This window comes from Electrona antarctica (assembly GCF_951216825.1).
Source record: "Electrona antarctica genome assembly, chromosome: 16".
In the NCBI taxonomy this organism is placed as follows: Eukaryota; Metazoa; Chordata; class Actinopteri; order Myctophiformes; family Myctophidae; genus Electrona; species Electrona antarctica.
In genome coordinates this window covers 25,757,519-25,778,545 of record NC_136797.1, presented here as the reverse complement: position 1 = coordinate 25,778,545, position 21,027 = coordinate 25,757,519, and the positions used below count along the sequence as shown (strand labels likewise).

Here is a 21,027-nt window from a genome sequence, read left to right as displayed (position 1 = left end):
TTGACCACCTAACTTCACATTTGGGCACCCTAACATGGTCTTTAAGTGGTGGGCCTGTGGTCATCTTAGTGGCTAGGAGGTCCAGTGAAAGGCCTACATACTCTCCCAAGATGGAGGAACAACATTTTACAATCTGGGAACCCTAGGCCTTTGTATGGCTACAGGGCGACTGGTTCAATCCTACCCTAAATCTAGGCCTAAGACGTGACACCTCAAAGTGGGGTACATTGCATCCACTGGTCAATCCAAGGGTCTACCACTCCACTCTCTTGATATGTTCTTTGGGTGCTCAACTCATTTATAAATTCAAGTTATAGTGCTTGGTGTGGACAACCTTTAAATCAGGCTGAGCTAGAGATAGAGTAATATAAATATACAGCGTGCAAACACAGGCTCTGTGCGACGATCTACAAAGCAAGTCAAGTTTATTTAGCACATTTCATACAAATGGGCAATTAAGTGTTCTACATAAGCAATAAAACATTAAAAGGCATTTGATGAGGAATAAACAATAGAACATTTTTTTAATTTTTTTTAGAAATAAAACAATTTGACACAAAGAATAAGGTCAACATGGAATTATGATTCGACATGTTTTACACTCAGAAATAAATGTAGATTGTCAGTTGTGTACAACTGGGGTCAATAACCATGTAGTGTTGTGGATCAGTGAATTTGATGATTGTTCACATATACCTTTAGAGAGGAGAGAGAAACAAACGGGTATCAAGGAAAATGGCATTCATAATAATAATGTCAATACAATAGGCTATACAATCTGGATATGAACATTGATCAGGTATAAAATATGTATATTAGTTTAGAGACCAGTAATCCTGGTCTCTAAACTGCCTCCCCCTGGCCAGCCGGGGCGCCTGATGGAGGGGAAAGGAACTGGTTGGAATAACGTGTCCCTCCACGCGCTACGTCCAACCAGGGAAACTCCCCCCTGTCAGGTGAAAAGGAGCAACTTGGACACTCAGGCATGAAGGAAGCATGAGTTCAAGTCCGTTGCTCTCCCCAGGTTGGCGGAGGGTGTGTAGAGCCCAGGATCACATTAGATAATTGACACAGGGGTGAAAAATGGGTTACAAAATCGTGGGATAAAAATTATTAAAAAAAATATATATATATATTTGTGGTATCTTTGTTCCTTTTTAGTCTTTCTACTGTATGATCATGTGTGTACGTGCATGTGTGAGTAGGGGCAGACCTGAAGAAAGGGTTTTTCAGGTCCAGCATGTTTCCAGATCTGAACCCTGATTCGTTGACCATGGCAGTGATGTGGATGTCATAACTCCGCCTTGGTTTTTAGGTGCAAAAGGAAAATGCGAGTTAACTCATATAGACAATATAATTGATAAGATTAAAATAGTATAGATGTAATATATATACCAGAAACACACAGAACTGGCTAAGAATCTCCCATTAAAACAATGTGCATCTCAGACTTCATGCGGCTATAGCCACGGTTCTGGCCTCTGCCCTGTGTGGCCTTCCATACTGTAGTGCACATGTACAGCAGGGGTTCCCAAACCGTTTCATGTCAAGGACCCCCATATTGACACCAATTAGCCCGCAGACCCCCATTAGAAAAGATATGCCTGCAGGGACCCACATAAGAGAAGATTTCTACAGCTCTAAGCACAGTGATTCTCAACCAGTTTCAAGGACCCCCAGTTTGAGGGCATTTCCATCTCCGGGACCCGCAATTTATATTGTAAAACCAATGTTTTAACCAATTTAACTGAGTGTACAAATGTTCCACAAATGTTCCATTTGTACAAATGTTCCAGTCGTACACTCTCAGAGTTACAGACCCATAGGCAGAGCCGGGTTTACCTTGCTGAGGGCCCCCGGGCTGGAGCAAATTTGAGGGCCCCCCTTGGGGCGCGCGGCGGCTATTTTGTTTTCATTTTGGGGTACCCAGGCCCCTAAAAAGAGAGGCAGGCAGGCAGAAGCTCGCAATGGTTTAACCATAATACAACTAAATACAATAACTATACACACACATTTCACTTGAATTGGATTTCAATACTTTCAATACTAAAAAAAAGTCAGGGGCCCCCGGACTGCAGCCCACCCTAGCCCAACGGTAAGTCCGGCTCTGCCCATAGGGGTCTATTTGGTTCAAAACTATCATTTAGCTAGGGACCCCCTGGAGCTCCCCCAAGGACCCCACTTTGGGATCCACTGCTGTCTGCTGTGACTTTGCCCAGTGTGTTCTTCTTCCCCATGGGTCTTTCCCCTTGGTTCTGCTCCCCCTCCCCCCAGTCTGTGCATCCCATAATTGAGAGATTGCTTCCACCTGGGCAACCCAGTTGAAGAGCTTTTAATGTATATACACAGTACAAGGAACTTTTGCTTGATTACAGTGCCGTTATGTTGTCTGAGCTAGAGTTTATGTTTAAGAGAATGTTTGAGTTTGTTTATTCCTCTGTTAAGGTGTAAAGAGAGCTCGAGTTAAGCTTTCTAGAGTTTGTGTTCACAAGCGTCCTACATTTAAGTTTGAGGTGTTGTCGTCATCTAGACATCAGTTGTCTGTCATACATGACTATAACATTTATCTATGCTGTGTGACACAGTTGGGCAAGTTTCAGCCCAATCTGAGCCACTTTGACCTCAATCATAAAACTAAAGTTAAATATTATGTGGAGAGGGGGAAAATAGTGCCGATTGTTCCAGATTTTTCCAGGGGTTTACAAGATTATCTAAAGAAAGACAGACGCACGCACACAAACCCTCTTCTTGACGAGTAAACTCCTGCAGAGCCATGCCATAAAAATACAAGCACTCTTCTCCAAAACAGTGTCGCCATATAGAGCACCGAAGTCTGACGTCAATATCGGTAGAGGGCGCAAATCCACGGGTTCATGTACTTTTTATTTGCATTCTAATCCCCATAGGAGGATTTTAGATCGCTTCATATAATATCATCCTGGCCGCTATATGAAGAATCAACTGACTGAGAGAAAACACTATTGTTACTGCTACTGGATTAGTTACATTTTCGCTAGAAACATATATATGAGTGACTGACTGTCGCAAACCATACAGAGACACCTCCCTGCCAATAACGCTGAAACAGCTTGTTCAGTTTATATGAAACGATTTTAAGATGAGCCCAAAAAATATAAACCAATACATTATAAACCAAATAGACTACAATAATCCCTCCATCTACCTTTTGTTGTCTGTGAACACGACGGTACCAGACAAAGTTTGACCCAGTTTGGCAAACAGCGGCGTCTGCAGCAGACACCGGACCTGGTACCAGTGAGTCAGCGGCTCTGACGGGGCGGTAGAGAGCCACACGGTGGCGCTGTTGGAGAAAGATTGAGACGAGTTTGTTTAGAGCAGTGGCTTTCAACCTTTTTCATATCAGGGTCCATTATTTATTCGGCATTTGGGGCCACGGACCACCATTTGATGACATTTAGCTTTAACACCTATGAATATTTTGTTGTCGTTTGATAAGATTTTGTCCATAATTCCATGCCGTATTGATGTTGGTACCATTAGGAGATAACAGACAAACATTTGTCAAAAATAAAACTTCTCTCTAAGTGTGTAGACTCCTTGTAAATGAGTAAAATGAAACTAAAAATTTGCTTTCATTTTCTATAAGGGTCCATTTGGTTACCAACTCTTGGTTGGTGGTCCGGGCCCCAACTCTTGGTTGGTATGTCCAGGTCCGGGCCCTGGACATACCCCTCCCAAATTGATAATAGGCCAGTAGGGCCGAGTAAAAGGAATTAACAAACAAAAAACAAAAACACTGAAAACATGACAAATTCACAAGATAAAATAAAAAAAAGTAGCAGTCGTGTTGTTTTTCACCTGGATCCCTGAAAGGCCACATCAAACCAGAAGGCAAGACCATGGACCAGACCAGACTGGAACAACGTGAACACAAAGGGAATCTCCACTCTAGAACACACACACACACACACGTGCACACCCCACACACAGATGACAGTAATGTAAACGTACATGACTGGCCATTATTTGGGGTGTAATTTGCCACCTGACCCTAACCTTCGCAGCTCTTCCTCTTTAGCGTCCAGGAAGTTGACGGTGTACTTCAATGACCTGGACATCAGAATTTGCATGTCAAACGTGTCCTAATAGTAACGAAAAAATATGTTTGTATGGAACCAAAGCAGTGTAGTTCACAAATGGCGTCATGCAGCAGTACATAAACAGTACACAGTAAACTATTATGAATAGTCGAAATGAAAAAATAAATAAAAACTAGAAACAGGCTCTCCTCGCAGTGCACATCTCCGCCAGGCTGGGTGGACTACCCAGGGCTGTGTCACTTGTGGGGCAGGATACACGAGGAAGCTACGGAGGGCCATATGGGCACAAGTAAATCACTTTTTGAGGTGCACTATACAGAGACTCCCCAACATGCGGTCAATCATCAATAACGAGGTTTGATCACATGTTTTGTTTATGACATGGCGGTTTTTGTAAGAAATATTGCAGGCACACTGCTAAATAAAGTTATAGAAAAAAAAGATATATTGCAGGCACAATTATAGTATGTAAAGGCCGGACGGCACCAATGCAACTGGTCGTAACTCCTTACAACAAAACAGTTGTCACAAGACTCATAAGATCATTTGTTACCCGTTTGGTACCCACCAATTATAATAAAACATGTAGTTGCAATGAAAAGTGAGATCGGAGGGTAATATGACAATTCAGAATTATGCCACAATGTTCATCACATGAGTCCAGAGAGTATGATCTGTAAGAGTGGTAGCCAAAAGTGTGTTCTGAAAGTAAACGGCATCATGATCCAAGGAATCCAGAATCAGGGTCAAGAGTTAATGGCCAAAAATTGCATTTGCCCTTTTACCATGATCACCGTGTCTCAAGGGCCATATTTTGACTAGGGAACCAGGCTGGGGGTGAAAAATTGGGTTTAATTATTTCATTAATTAAAAATTGTTCTCAACCAGTGGTCCTTGAGGGGGTGCCCAGTTTGACATGCATAGGCTACTGACCCCCATTTAATGCCATTTATATCTGGGACACCCCCGCAAAACAAAACACCTTTTTTTTTTTCTTCCAGGGGCCACAAGGGGGTGCTCCGCAGGCCGCAAATGGCCCGCGGGCCGCCTATTGGGGAACCCTGCTGTAAAGTGTTATTTCACCTTATCCTGGTTTACAGACCTCTTTAGACAAACCATAAGAGAGAGAGCGCGAGAGAGCAAGAAAGACAGTAGTGGTACTGACCATTATTGGCTGTCTGAAGAACTCATCCACTGCAGCACTGTGGAGACCACTGAGGTTTATCCCATAAAAGCACCTCTGATGCCTGGAGAGAAAGAGACAAATATATATAGACCATCCACTGAATAAGGATAGAAATATACTGTATTATAGCACCATGTAGTTTCACACACACACACACACACACACACACACACACACACACACACACACACACACACACACACACACACACACACACACACACACACACACACACACACACACACACACACACACACACACACACACACACACACACACACACACACACACACACACACACACACACACACACACACACACACACACACACACACACACACACACACACACACACACAAACCATATAGAAATACACTAGATAAAGGACACAACAGAAGGAATAGAACTTAACTTGCTCCGAGTCTTATTTAACTAAACCAAATTCGGCGAAATCGCATCAAACGGAACTGAACTACACTGAACCACATCAAATGGAACAGGGTCTTTCAGAAGTCTGCGCTTGAATTTGACCATTAGTTTACAGTTTGCCTTCATTCCTCAAATGTGACTGAGCTTGTCATCCCCGCATACTGGTGTTAACCAATTCAGGCCTGACCTCGAAATTTAAAAATAATCTTCTAAATCCTCCAGTTTTCTGAAATAAATATTTTCACGATTTTTCAAAAATAGCAGACCTACATTGTAGATCTATTTTTCAATAGCTAAAGCATAACATAATGCTAACACCAAAAGGGGTTCCCACCCAAAATGGGTTAAGACACAAGCACAAACGTATCAGATCATTGATCTCCAACTGTACGACTTAAAGCCAGTTTATGCCCATTCTTGTAAAGATCATGGATATTGCATCTCGTGTCCTGTTCTAAACATAAAAAAAAAAACACTTATTTTTGAGATACCACCACTACCTGAGGAACCAACTCATGTATTCTCTAGTCTAGAAGAAAAACAATTGGTTGTATAAGATATTTTCACTACATACACCATAATAAATTATAACGTTCATTTTATGATTCACCTCCGATTCAAACGCTCAAATGTACAGTCTCCAGCCTGATGGTCTGTGCATATTGTGTGTGTCAGAGCTGGTCTGAAGTGGAGCGTTTTACACCAGACAGGATATACGCCTGACTGGGGTCATAGCCCAACAGCAGATCCTGGGTGGGGGGTCCAGCACTGTGTGTGTGTGTGTGCGCGCCTGTGTGTTTGTGCGTGTGTGTGCGCGCACTTGTGTGTGTGTGTGAGAAAATACCTGCCAACACGCACAGTTCTAGTATTATAAGCCTCCCTCTTTTTAACCCTTTTCTCCTGCACTGTGCTCGCAAATTTCGAATTATTCTCCCGATTTCATGCACAATGCAATAGTCAATGACTCTACTCAAGTTTGCTGTGTGCGTTAGGGCATTCACTTGTCATTTTTACTAGTTGACTAGTCGACTAGTTGTTTAACTACCCATTATGTAAAAAAATTAAAAATAAATTGAGAAATAAATGTGTACATTTAAAAACTGTGTACATTGGTGAATATAACTATAATCTACCTGATCTTGAGGCCTACAAAATCGGGGGGAAAAAAATCAACTAGTACCAACAAGGTCGACTAGTGGATTTACTAGTCGACTAGTAAACTAGTGGACTAGTTGCTTAATGCCCTAGTGTGCGTGCATGAGTGTTCTCTAACCAGAAGCTAGCTTTTGTGTAGTGTTCTATGTAGAGTTGCTCATCGGTGAATGGAGCCAGATGGATGTCACCAGATGAAGGAAACATCAGACCTGCACGAAAGAACACAGACATGATAAGACAGGGGAGACAATGAGATGAGCTCTTATCTACAAGCTCACAATGTTGGATGGATCCATTTCTTGTGCACCTTTTATGTGTAAGTGCATGTACTATAGTGTTGCTGGTCATCCTTTGTAGCAGTTGTGTGTTGTCACACCCCACCCCACCCCACCCTGTGATGATCGATATCCTGGAGCTTGTTAGCCTGGATCCAGCCCAAAGACCCTGCCCACTCTCTGAGTGGACTGTGTCTAAAGCTACAGTCTGATAATCAGGCTAGGAGCTTGTAGGATCGAGATATATTCGGTGAAGAGATTGGCGTGTAGAGGGAAAAAGGACGGGGCCCAAGTATAGAATAGAAGCCTGCATGGTGGACCCCCGTCGACAGTACGTATAGTAGCCTATACGGTCTTCACAGACTGGGGACGTTTATTTCATGTAATTATTTTGCCTGAAATGATGCATTTCTTATGACCATTGTTTGCGACATTACTACATCCACTGATCCACACAGAATGCGTATACTGTATGATGGAGGTGATACACAAATCCGTCCAGACTTCCCTACAAACAAGGCACAGCTCTGCGGATTCGTCTATAATGACCATTTATTTTTATACGGAACAAGGTTGATTTTTCACTACCCCCCCCCCCCTATTTTCACCAGTGCCTTACATCTTATCGCTAAACTTCTTTGCCGTGTTTTTTTTTACCATTATGAAAAAGCTCAGTGTGTTGATCGGCTAGTTGAACAATTTTCAAATATTTTTCAAAGTAGTACAAAAAACAAAAAAAGTGTAGTTAAGTGTAGTGTAGTTAAGTAGTAAGGGGTAAGTCACCGGCAAAAAATAGGGCCCTTACTGTGCACGTAATGGTCTTTGAGGCTGCGTTCGGATATTCGCACTGAGCCAAGTCTCGAGCGCTCCCCGGCGGCAAAAGCTAAGCTAGCAAGGCAAGCATTTAGTAGTGCGTTCCACCAAGCACAAAAGAGTGCTTCCCCTCCTACCGTTAGGTCTGAGCCACTTCCTGGCACACAGGAAGCTCTCCATCGTCCGCTCGCTGAGCAGCATGTATCCGATTGGTTCAGAAATGATGACATCAACCATCTCTGGGCATGTGACGTCTTCCATCTTCCCCTCCAGGACTACGACACGATCTGAGAGGTGGTTATTCTGCACCAACACCTGTAGACAGGAGTTCACATGCTCTCGCACCTCGTTTTAACATGTCAATGCAACATTTGGCTCATACAGCCGATCTGCTGGACAGATGGTGACCAGATTTGACTGAGAGCCTGCCATCGTGCAACCTCCAGCTTTTCACCAGAGGAGAAAAACAGATTTTATTTATATTTTATCCAATATTAGTTAATAGCACTGGCAGACTCTCATACTAGAGCATGTCTGAAATCAATATCAGAGCTGAAATCAACATGTAAATAAATGGAGGGGAGGGGGCAGGTGCACAATGCCTGACACAGCGCCTGTTTCGTCTGACAAATATGACTATGTCATCATTTCTTGTTTTTGAGTGGTGCAAACCACTCCAACAACTGGCTTTGTGGGTGTGTACCCGTGTTTGTACCAAAAAAACAAGCATGGTTGCTATGGTTAGTATGTCACGTCACTGACATACTCACCACTCAGTTCACACAGGTGTGATCTTTTAATAAATTAAGCACTGTGGAGCAGAGCTGTGTGCGGACTTCTATCGTTTTAACTAGAACTGTATTGAACCATCGGTCGTACAGTTCAAGAGTACATAGAGCCAACACACCATTTGGTTACATTTACATACTCCGCTACATTTGTACACCCCAGCACTGTACAATTGTACAGCGCTAGACGTAGGGGATCATGTTGATGGTGAGTTTGTATTTTGAAATGAAACCTTCACCAGCACCCCCAACTGAATGCTGGTCCAGATGTCGGCTCAACCCATTAACTACCAAGAATGCCACGCTCTGTAGATCTCTCCCCCCCGTTCTTGCTCCCTCTCTCTGGGTATGTTTGTGCATACGCGTGCGTGCGCGCGTGCGTACTGTATGCATTGTACAGTATGTGCATTGTATGTTCTATGTGTGCAATATGTGCATTGTGTGTTCTATGTGTGCGTGTGCATTGTAACAGTATGTGCATTGTATGTTCTCTCTGTGTGTGTGTGTGTATGCCAGCTCTGCTGGAGCCAAAACCTAAACCACCAAACCCTGGAAATATGATCACAGTGCCTCTCACACACAAACTTACTGCTAGGGCGAGTGTATTCATGACCGACTTGATGATTGAATTTGATAACAGATTTATCACCTTCACGTGCACATACTGTGCACATGCGTATGCACAACTACTGTACCGTATATACAGTACATACATGCCAACCCATTTTTGACAATGAAAGGATTGAATGTTCCTTGTCCTCTAGGCTTCTTACTAATAACGATCTTGTTTCTTTTTAAGCTGTAGTGTGCAGGACTCTCTCAAATAAAAAAAAATCTTTTAGTGACCTGAATTATGTTGGACAGAAGGAATATATATGGATCCGGGGAAAATTAACGGCCACCAGCCTACTGTTATTTGGAGACAATATTGTTAATGGTTGCTCATGTATATGTTCAGTATTTACGGGGCTTGGTAGGATTACTGAGCATTACTGAACATGAGTGGCATCGACCTACACAGGGACTAGAACCTGGAACCCTGACAGTGTTAATTAGAGCCTGACTGATATAACCTGTATTGGTTTGGCCAATGTATCGGGAAATTATTTAGTACTACATTTAGTACGAACATTATTTCAGCTCAGTGGTCTTGAGGTTAGAGTGTCCTGCCCAGGAGTGCCCCGAGACTGGGAGGTTGGGGGTTCGATGCCCGACCAGATCATACCAACAACGCTATAAGTGGGACCCAAAGCCTCCCTGCTCGACAGTTTGCACTCAGCATTAAGGGTTGGATTGGAGCTAAGTCCCTGCGACATACTAGAGTCATGTCCAGGGGGTGTACAGTACTAGGCAAAGCTAGCTTACAATGTCACCACTGACCTGGGCGTACTTGGCCATGGGACTGGTCTCAACAGCATACACTTTCTTTGCTCCGGCTTGGACCGCGAAGAAAGACAGGATAGCAGAACCACAGCCCACATTTAGAACCACCTGGACAGAATGAGACAGAAAGCAAAAGAGATGAAAAAAAATCAGTAACACTTGCTATGCATCCTAGTCTCCAGTCTCCTAGCGTGGCTCCTCATGTGGGAGCGTAGCCCTTACCCCTAGAGCACAGTCTTCCACAGACACTGCAGGGAATTCAAGGGTGTTCTCTCTTGTATTGGATTGATGCTGCTCTTGCCTGTTCAAAGGTCTCAATGCCTTGGGTAAAGCTGGTGCCTCCACCTTTTCCAGTTTGCTGTATCAATGTTGGAGGTTGACCTTCAGTGTGTCTAAGGCAGAGAAGGGGTCTTCCCAGGCCACGCTGTCCCTCCTTCAGCTGCCCGTAGAGCATCAGCCTCTTTGGTATGCGGTTGTCAGGCTTTGACCTGCCCACCGGAGCTGGGCCTCGATGATCAGGCTTTCAATATTGGGTACACCAATTCTGCAGGACCTTGACATTTGACACCTTGTCCTGGTATTTGATGTTGTGCACAGGCACATCTGGTGGAACCGCTGCAGCTGCTGGATGTGACGATGGTAAGGTTGTCGAAGTTTCACAGCCGTAAAGTAGGGCACTCAAGAGTCAAGACTACTGCTCTGAAGACAGTAGTTCATGTGCAGTTTTATACCATGGTTTTGCTACAGCTTCTTTGTCAAGTCTACCAAAGAATGAGCTGGCTTTGGAAGTGTCGAAATGAGATCTGAAACTTTGTGCAGCCCTAATCCGAAATATGGTCACTGTTGGTGGGGGTCAGCACAGCAAGATTCTGAGGTGATGGAGGTCAATGGTATGACCATTTCATATAAGTGTGTAACGGTCAGATATTACTATCACTGTTACCATTATTTAAATTACGAGTTATGAATGATCTCTTAGGATACAACTGATAAAGTGGAATGCAATGAAACAGCCTACATAAACAAGCAGCAAACACAGTCAGAAGCAAAGCTCACGTTAACCTTTTATCTCATCATGGAATCAACAGTACAGTTATGCAGACAGGTTACACAGCGAGTTGAATGAATGAATGGATGAACCGAATGTCCGTGTGTGCGTGTCTCACACACGCCCGCGCTTATTGTTTAGTATAGTTCCGTGAGTGTTTCCAAACAAAGTCTGTTTCTCCAGCGTAACACTCCCTCCAATGTAAAGTAGAAGTAGTAAAGTAGTAAATAAAGTAAGTAAGTCCCCGTAGCGTGGTAATCCAGCTGAATGTATTCCAAAGGAAGAGGAAGAACGACACCTCGGATCCTCGCGGGACGAAGAAAGAAATAAATAAATGACGAACGATCTCACCAATTAGAAGAACGTCTCGAGCGGCCTCTTCATATAGTGAGCGCAATCGTTCTGGTAGCTATAGCTTAAAGAGATGTTTTGGATTTAGAGAACAAACATGTCCAGGTCCCTCGTAGACTCCGTTTCCTTGTTTGTCTGTCTCTCTCCCAGGTCTACCTGACAGCCGGTAACCTCTGCCTACTTTATGGGCGTCAGTCCAACTCCAGACCCGTGTCAATCAAAATACATCAAATCTTTAAAACCCCCCAAATAATAACAAAATCACAACATAGACAGCACAGAATATATAGGACCTTACCCTTGACAGATGGCGTTATTAGAAATATTAAATAATACAACATACACTTTTAAATGTTGATATTAAAAATAAATCATTGTATAACATGTGTGGCAGTTGCTACAAGTGGTCATTGGATACTTTAAGTTAAGTAAAATAAATGTTTATCAGACGGCCATATCTTATCAACTGCAATGTAAAATCTGATTTTAAAAGCAGCACTATGCATCTTTCTGCTTCTCCCCGGGATTTGAACACGGTTTCCTGAAGAACTGACATTTTTAGGTTTTTTACCCATTGAGCTATAGAGCCGACTTGCTTACTAAGGGGATACATTTAATCTTGACCATCATGTAACACCTGTGTCGTAAAGTTAGTGTCGAACAGTAACCCGATTACAGCGAAGGATTATAAATTGGACTAGTAGTTACAGTAGGTTCGTCTACTGGAGCCACAGGGGTAAATAATGAGACCAGATGCAAATCACCTTCAGGTGGCCAGCTGAATTTTATGTAAATTGAAATAGAAAACAAAAATAAAACAATGCGACAAACATGACAATAAGCAATAATGAGGTACCTTGATATCAATTCAACAGTTTCTCAAGATTGTCTAAAGGACCTTTCTGTGTGGAGTTTGCATGTTCTCTCCATGTCCCCTAGGGTAGGTACTAGGCATGTCCCGATACCGATACTTGTATCGGAATGCCCTCCGATATGCCCTTATTTGGTCATATCGGAATCGGCAAGTACGCCCCGCACCAATCCGATGCCACATTTTATTTAATCACGTAATGCGCGCAGCACGGTGAGACGGGGCCGCCGGTATTGAAATCTCCAGCCGTAGGTGTGAACGCCTTTGCCGACGTGCGAATGGGGGACAATTTAAAACAAAGGCGGCTTGCTGTAGTTTGCGACTAACATAAATTTGCATGCACATTGCACAAGGGCTGCCATGCAAGTAGACTATCTTTTGTTGTTTTTCCTTTCTCCCCCTCTCTTCGAAGTTAGACTGGACAAATAAACTCTAAACTGACTGGGCCACGGTGGTCTGACGCTCATGGTAACTTGCGCCGTGGGTGGAACGGGTGGAAAAGTTTGGTTACATTTTAATGCATCTGTCAATAATGCATTGTATTAAACCCAAATGCGATACCTTTGCATCATGTCTGCACCGAGTCGAAACAACACGGGAGCCGTCAGCTGTTAGCCTGGCGCGGCCAGACTCATAGCGAGGATTCACTGACGCTTCCTCCCCGCATATGATATGTATTTGCGGGGAGGAAGCTTAGTTATAATATCTCCCGCAGATCGATTGAATAGTCTCACATAATACGTGACGTATTCCAATGTGCACCAACGTACGATGATGTATACATTACGCATTTAAAGTGACGGTACACAATTAACAGTTCCCTCTGTCTTTTAGAAAGGTACTGTATAAAAGGCCCTAGTAAAATGTAGTGCAAAGGGATGCCTTGGTTGGTTAAAATAAAGAGAAGATTATTGAAATATAATAAGCATATAATGTGTGTGTGTGTGTGTGTGTGTGTGCATGCAAAGTGGAACATCACCAGGGCTAAACTTCACGTTATTCTACGTGATAACGCAACCAACATGAGTACATGTACTTTACACTTTTTTTTTTTTAAAGCATCGGTATCGGCTAACACATAAATTGTTGGATCGGAATCGGATCGGAAACGAAAAAAAGGGTATCGGGACATCCCTAGTAGGTACCCTCACAAAAACCATGCAGTAATCCTGGTCTCTAAACTACCTCCCCCTGGCCAGCCTGGCCTGATGGAGGGGAAGGGAACTGGTCGGAATAACGTGTTCCTTCCACGCGCTATGTCCGGCCGGGAAAACTCTCCCTGTCAGGTGAAAAGAAGCAGCTTGGACTCCTAATGCATAGAAGGAAGCATGAGGTCAGTCCGCTGCGCCCCAGGTTGGCAGAGGAAGTGTAGCGCCAAGGATTACATTAGATAATTGACATTGGGTGAAAAAATGGGTTGCAAAATCGTGGGATAAAAATTTAAAAAGTAAAAAAGAAAAAGTCTAATCTAAGTTTTTATTTATTTTTTAATCTGTGGGTGCACCCAAATACTCTGACTGACAAAATAATGTATGCAGCAAGTTGCAGTATTTAAACCACCAATGAATTTCAAAATGACTCAATTAGGATTTGAATCCAGAAATAAACACACAATAACCAGGACAATACATCAAAACACATCCAATGACAATAAACCCATACACTACTAAGTGGGTATAAAATAGTCTCAAAGACACAAAGTGTCTGAACCTTTGTGAGCCACATGGATGTACATTCGATAGCTTCTTCAAGACCTCTGTATTCTCAGCAGAACACCTCCGCTCAATTCCCTGTCCAAGCCACTCTCTGTCATACAGCCACTGTGCGTCCATTACGGCCACGTTTAAGGTTAATAATATGGAACACATACCCTTGGGACAGCCTGGTACGCGTCTTTGCTCACATTTGGCCCAGTTTCTTAATGACTAATTGGCACAAATAGTGGGTGTCATGGCTAAGGACTTGAAACGGCTGGTACATGTTGTGTGATTGGTAGACTTGTATGCTGTTGACGTATGTTCACGTATTCGATAACGCCACACAACAGAAGGGAATCGTGAAGACTGGTGCGCTCAATGACATACACCTTTGACATGGTCTTTGGTCCTGCAGCAAAACAGTTCAGAATTCTCCGACAGCCCCTCTCACGTGTGGATTTTAGTTTGGTTAATTCAAGATGAAAACAGCAAAGCTTATGGTTACAACTGGGTTACACCTTCTAGCCCTGGTCCAGAACGTTAGCGAGTGTGTGTGTGTGTGTGTGTGTGTGTGTGTGTGTGAGGGGGAGAAAGAATGCAGAGCATGTGCTGTGCTCTGTGTGTCTAGAGCCTGCCGTCTCCGCTGTTACAGAGACACGCAGCTATACATCTCCCTACAACCGTGCTCTACCGGATTTTTGCTGTTTCCAATGAGAGTGCATGTTTGCACATTTATGAGAATAAATAAGACGTCCCCCCCCCCCCCAATACTAATACAAAAAATATCGAAGCCGATAATCAGCCGTTGACGATAATCGGTCGCTCCCTAGGAAAACCCCACTGTGGTGCCAAGAAAACGTTATCAGTCACACTCGGTTTGTTCCCCCAACAAACCTCGTGAGTGACCGGAAGACCTTCGTGAACACGAACAACCCCAGAGTTAAACACCTGCTGCCTCCTTATATTATATATATATATATATATATATATATATATATATATATATATATAAAATATTCTTATATTATATATTCTTATATCAAGCTCTTATGTGGCGCTGGGGGCGTGTTCTCTCCTCCACATCAGTGCCCATACCCGAGGCGGGGTTGGCAAAAAGGGCTTTTCAGTGGAGTTTGCATGTTCTCCCCGTGTCCCCTAGGGTAGGTACAGCGAGAAAGAAGGGTTGTCCGCACACCGTGTATCTGCTCCCAAGGACTGTCTAAAGAGGACGAGACACGAAGACCGTACGGGCGACGCCATGTTGCTCCATGGAAGGAAAGACACATGCGCAGTTGAGACCAGGAAGTTGTACATGCACAAATTTGGGCCGTACGGTCTTTGCGTCTTGCACTCCGTTCCTACCCGGAAGGAGGAGTGAAATCGCCTCATGCGCTTTAGAGCAACTTAATGCAAGTGGATGGGAGGAGAACTCGGGTGCCGTCTCTATTCATATATACTCTAAGAGTAATCCTGGTCTCTAAACTACCTCCCCGTGGCCAGCCGGGGCGCCTGATGGAGGGGAAAGGAACTGGTCGGAATAACGTGTTCTTTCCACGCGCTACGTCCGGCCGGGGAAACTCTCCCTGGTCAGGTGAAAAGAAGCAGCTTGGACTCCTCATGCATAGAAGGAAGCATGAGGTCAGGCCGCTGCCCAGGTTCAGCTTCAGTTACTGTACGTGGCAAGCAAGTGAGTGTTTGTTTGTAGTCTACTAGTGTGTCTCTGCTGTAGCGAAAATGGCTTCAAACACAATCATGAAACAAGAGGACAAGCAGCAAGGGAAGAACATTCAGAGTGCAGCAGACCAGTGAGACCACAAATGCACGATTTCATAGTAAATGCGACCTGCGGTCTCAATAATATAATTAAATATTTAAGACCTCAATTGGCTCCTATGTGATGTGGCTCTGTGGCACAATGGATAGTGCATTGGACTTCTAGGCATGTTTATAAAGACCTCTTATCTTATTTGTGCCAACTTTCATGTAGCTGCAAGTGTAATTGCCACACACTGCTCCTTGCAGGGCAGTGAAGGTAACACTTCATAATGATGATAAAACATGTATAAACAGTTTATATACACAACTAATAATGAACATATACCATGAAGCAGGTCAATGTGTTTCTGACCAATCATGTTCAGGAGCTGGCCCGAGATGAGGATGTCCTCCTTGGACACTCTCATTGGAGGCTGAACATTGCAATCTGTCCCAACAAGCGTCAAGACACTCAACAGCTGACGATTTAGAGAAAGTCATTCACGCCTTTATAACCCCCCCGATTAGATTACTGTAATGGTCTGTACACCCGTTTATCACAGAAATCCATCTCCCGCTTACAACTGGAGCAGTCTATGAACTGCTTATACACGTTTATAAATGTTTTATAACGGGTCATTATTATGAAGCGTTACCGACTAGGCCACATGGCTGTACATTTGATAGCACCTATCAAATGTACGATGATAGCGATAATTGATATCAATAAAACAGTTTCTCAAGATTGTCCAATCTGAGGGTTTTTAAATGTTAGGGTTTTTAAATCTGTGGGTGCACCCAACTACTACTAAATCTGTGGGTGCACCCAACTACTACTTAATCTGTGGGTGCACCCAACTACTACTAAATCTGTGGGTGCACCCAACTACTACTAAATCTGTGGGTGCACCCAACTACTACTAAATCTGGGGGTGCACGCAACTACTACTAAATCTGTGGGTGCACCCAACTACTACTAAATCTGTGGGTGCACCCAACTACTACTACATCTGTGGGTGCACCCAACTACTACTAAATCTGTGGGTGCACCCAACTACTACTAAATCTGTGGGTGCACCCAACTACTACTACATCTGTGGGTGCACCCAACTACTACTACATCTGTGGGTGCACCCAACTACTACTAAATCTGTGGGTGCACCCAACTAGTACTAAATCTGTGGGTGCACCCAACTAGTACTAAATCTGTGGGTGCACCCAACTAGTACTAAATCTGTGGGTGCACCCAACTAGTACTAAATCTGTGGGTGCACCCAAATACTACTAAATCTGTGGGTGCACCCAACTAGTACTAAATCTGTGGGTGCACCTACTACTACTAAATCTGTGGGTGCACCCAACTAGTACTAAATCTGTGGGTGCACCCAACTAGTACTAAATCTGTGGGTGCACCCAACTAGTACTAAATCTGTGGGTGCACCCAACTACTACTAAATCTGTGGGTGCACCCAAATACTACTAAATCTGTGGGTGCACCCAAATACTACTAAATCTGTGGGTGCACCCAACTACTACTAAATCTGTGGGTGCACCCAAATACTATTAAATCTGTGGGTGCAGCCAACTAGTACTAAATCTGTGGGTGCACCCAAATACTACTAAATCTGTGGGTGCAGCCAACTAGTACTAAATCTGTGGGTGCACCCAAATACTACTAAATCTGTGGGTGCAGCCAAATACTACTAAATCTGTGGGTGCAGCCAAATACTACTAAATCTGTGGGTGCAGCCAAATACTACTAAATCTGTGGGTGCAGCCAAATACTACTAAATCTGTGGGTGCAGCCAAATACTACTAAATCTGTGGGTGCACCCAAATACTACTAAATCTGTGGGTGCACCCAAATACTACTAAATCTGTGGGTGCAGCCAAATACTACTAAATCTGTGGGTGCAGCCAACTAGTACTAAATCTGTGGGTGCACCCAAATACTACTAAATCTGTGGGTGCAGCCAACTACTGGGACTGACAAAACACTGTATGCAACTACTAGTTGCAGTATTTAAACCAGTTCAGATCAGTATTCAATGAATTTAAAAAATCAATTAGGATTTGAATCCAGAATTATCAACACACAATAACGAGGACAATAAATCAAAACACATTCAATGACAATAAACCCACACACACACACTACTAAGTGGCTATAAAATAGTCTCAAAGACACAAAGTGTCTGAACCTTAGTGAGCTAACAGCTAAATATCCACTGTTACGGCCTGCACTGCTCCTTGCAGGGCAGAGAGTTGTGTGCACGTGTTAGTCTAATTGTCCAGTCCTGCACTGTTCCTCACAGGGTAGGTGGTATGCAGTATGCGTGTGACAATGTCCAGTTCTAGTGTGTGGTTCTGTTTGTCTGTGTGTATCACCGCCCAGTACTGCACTGCTCCTTGCAGGGCAGTGTGTGTGTGTGTGTGTGTGACAATTTCCTACCACACTGGGGGGGGACAAGGGCTATGGATCTGTCCAAAGGAGAATTTCACTGGTCTGGGTTCTTCCAATCACAGGAAGCTCGCCATCCTTGAGTCAGGCTGAATCAGAACAGATGAATCCAAACCAAAAACCTGACCTGCATGAAGCAAGGCCAGAGGCACAATACATGATAAACACAATGCTGCATATGGGTTCACTTCAAATACTGATGGCAATAAATATATTCAACCTTTCAAAGTCACATTCATGTAACAATTACAATTCAATTCAACAATAGTTCAAATATAATATATCTTCTTCTCACTGATGGTGTTTATCCATTACACTCAAATTAGTAATGGCAGAGTCTAGCAATTGAGTGAGACACTAGAAATAAAACATGAGTGACTTTGAGAACACATTCTTTTAACCACATGAAATAATACATCTTAGTGCAAAAACGATTTTTAGCATAACACCAAACAAACTTTAAATTACTCAATTCAGCAGTACTGGGACTTCACTCATGTTACATGTAGAGCCACCTAGCAGCTAATACATCAAACACTGTTTGTCACTCACCAAGGCTTGCAAATGAAATCAGCACATCATGCTTTAGATGACTCGACGTTGCTCCTCACAACAGGCTAAAGTCATGCTGTGTTTTGTTGTACACAACTGATGTTATTATGCTATGACGTTTTCTGATATATGAGCACGTTTTTCTCAATCTGAAGTGGCTCCTATGCTAGTCTGCTCTCACTCTGATTCATGTAATTGGGATTTGTTTCACCTGCTGCATCTGCAGTTCTGTGCAGTGTGCACACAGGCAACAGGCTGCTAGGCACTGGTTGGTTCAGGTTCAGTTCAGACAGGTTTTAGCCTCGGTCCCAGGCTTACTTTTCTGCGAAAAGAAGAGCCTGGTCACAACGTAAGGCAGAGAAGCTATCGGGCGGATGTATCCTCCGGAACATCAGTCAGATGTATTTCCCCCGGATACGATATTTTCCCGACCAATCACAACACTTGTTTCATTCGCGGAGAATGTAAACTGATTTGTAAAGCATCAACGTCATTTCCTTGGGCAATACTTCCGCTAAAATCCCGCAACTTCCGCTGATAGTCTTTTCAGTGTAGGTCTCTCTTCTAATTGGGCCACAACTTGCTGTCAGTCAAGCTGATATAATTAAATGGTTGGATGAACTGATCTGAGGGGGTTTTCTGTGTATATTTTAGTGTAGTGACTGAGGGTCCTGAGGGAATATGACAGAATGAAATAATTGTCACTTGAGGACAATTTATTTATTCATATTGAAGGATGATTTAGCCCATAATAATCCATTGTATTTATCTATTTATTGTTAAGGGTGATTTAGTCCATTTGAACCCACTTTCTGGAACTAACCAGGCTAAACCTGATTGATTGATTGATTGATTGATTGATTGATTGATTGATTGATTGATTGATTGAAAATGTAGAATGGGTATACATTTCAAACAAAAGACCAAGTCAATCAAGTCCGTTGCTCTCCTCATGTCCCCCATATATGGGGACTAGGTTGGCGGAGGGTGTGTAGAGCCCAGGATCACATTAGATAATTGACACAGGGGTGAAAAAGGGGTTACAAAATCGTGAGATAAAAATTATATATAAAAAAAAAAGACCAAGTCAATACAAAAACTGCTACTTTGAGGACGAAACCATGAAAAGCACTATACAGACTAAAACGTTTACATCAGAGTCCTCCATTTTCAATTCATCAGAACATATGAACAAGACAAATATACACTTCTATGAAAAACAGGAAATCATCTTTATGAAGAAAGGAAAAAAGGAAAAACATGTACAGTATGGGAAAAGGGGTGGGGAGGACTTTTTTACAGGGGCCAGTTTCGCTTGTAGCCGTCCATACTGTAGGTGCTCTTTTGAATGAGTCAGGGGATTCAATTAACATGAATATAACAATTTAGGCATTTAGCAGATGCTCTTATTCCAGAGCGACTTACATTAAGCAAGAACAAAAAACATGGTAATACATCATATACATAAAAATGTAGTTATCATGAATCATACGTAAACTAAGAACGTAACAGTGGAATATCTATATAACGAAACCATGCATATATACTATATAGTGCTATGTCTACATAAAATGCTACTGTATATACGTCTACATAAAATACTATCTAAATAAAATGCTATCTAAGTTACATAAGAGCCCAAGGTCGTCGGGGCTAGGGCAAGTGCTACGGGCCATCATGGAGTCTGAAGAGGTGGGTTTTCAGACTACGGCGGAAGATTGGGAGTGAGTCTGCAGTTCTGATTGTAACGGGAAGTGCATTCCATAGTTTTGGAGCCAGAAGAGGGAGAAGAGTTTGGGACGTGTGGAGCGTTGTCCCGGTGTTTTTAGTGAAGGTACTTCCAGCTTCCCTGCGTTGGCTGATCTGAGTGAGCGGGAGGGTTCATAGGGTTCAATCAGACTTGCAAGATATGGGGGAGCCGTACCTTTGGTTGCTTTGAATGCTGTACTCTGTCGTCAACCTTAAGCCATTCCAGCCTATCAAAATGGGCAGGGGTGAGGTGGGTTCTGGAAGTGAGGCCAAGTAGTAGCCTGACCAGTTTGTTTTGGGAAGTCTGGACCAGGCGCGCAGCTACGGGTGGGCCTGGGTGGGCCGCGGCCCACCCATATAGAGAGCTGGACCACCCATCGATTTTTCAAAAAAATAAAAATAAATAAAAAATTTTTTTTATTTTTTTTATAT

General features: G+C 43.2%; 1 protein-coding gene across 2 annotated transcripts in view; it reads right to left on the bottom strand.

The window, feature by feature from the left end:
- Positions 1-408: 408 nt before the first annotated feature.
- The window catches only part of carm1l (coactivator-associated arginine methyltransferase 1, like), a 62,812-nt gene continuing 42,193 nt past the window's right edge, over positions 409-21,027 (bottom strand). For both annotated transcript variants that reach the window (XM_079524329.1, XM_079524328.1), the window contains exons 6-14: positions 10,109-10,219; positions 8,078-8,255; positions 6,971-7,061; positions 5,248-5,329; positions 4,039-4,124; positions 3,841-3,930; positions 3,185-3,322; positions 1,214-1,303; positions 409-696 (exon numbers count right to left, since the gene is read on the bottom strand). In XM_079524329.1, the coding sequence (XP_079380455.1) occupies positions 687-696; positions 1,214-1,303; positions 3,185-3,322; positions 3,841-3,930; positions 4,039-4,124; positions 5,248-5,329; positions 6,971-7,061; positions 8,078-8,255; positions 10,109-10,219 (876 nt within the window). In that variant the 3' untranslated portion in view covers positions 409-686. The remainder of the gene's footprint in view (positions 697-1,213; positions 1,304-3,184; positions 3,323-3,840; positions 3,931-4,038; positions 4,125-5,247; positions 5,330-6,970; positions 7,062-8,077; positions 8,256-10,108; positions 10,220-21,027) is intronic.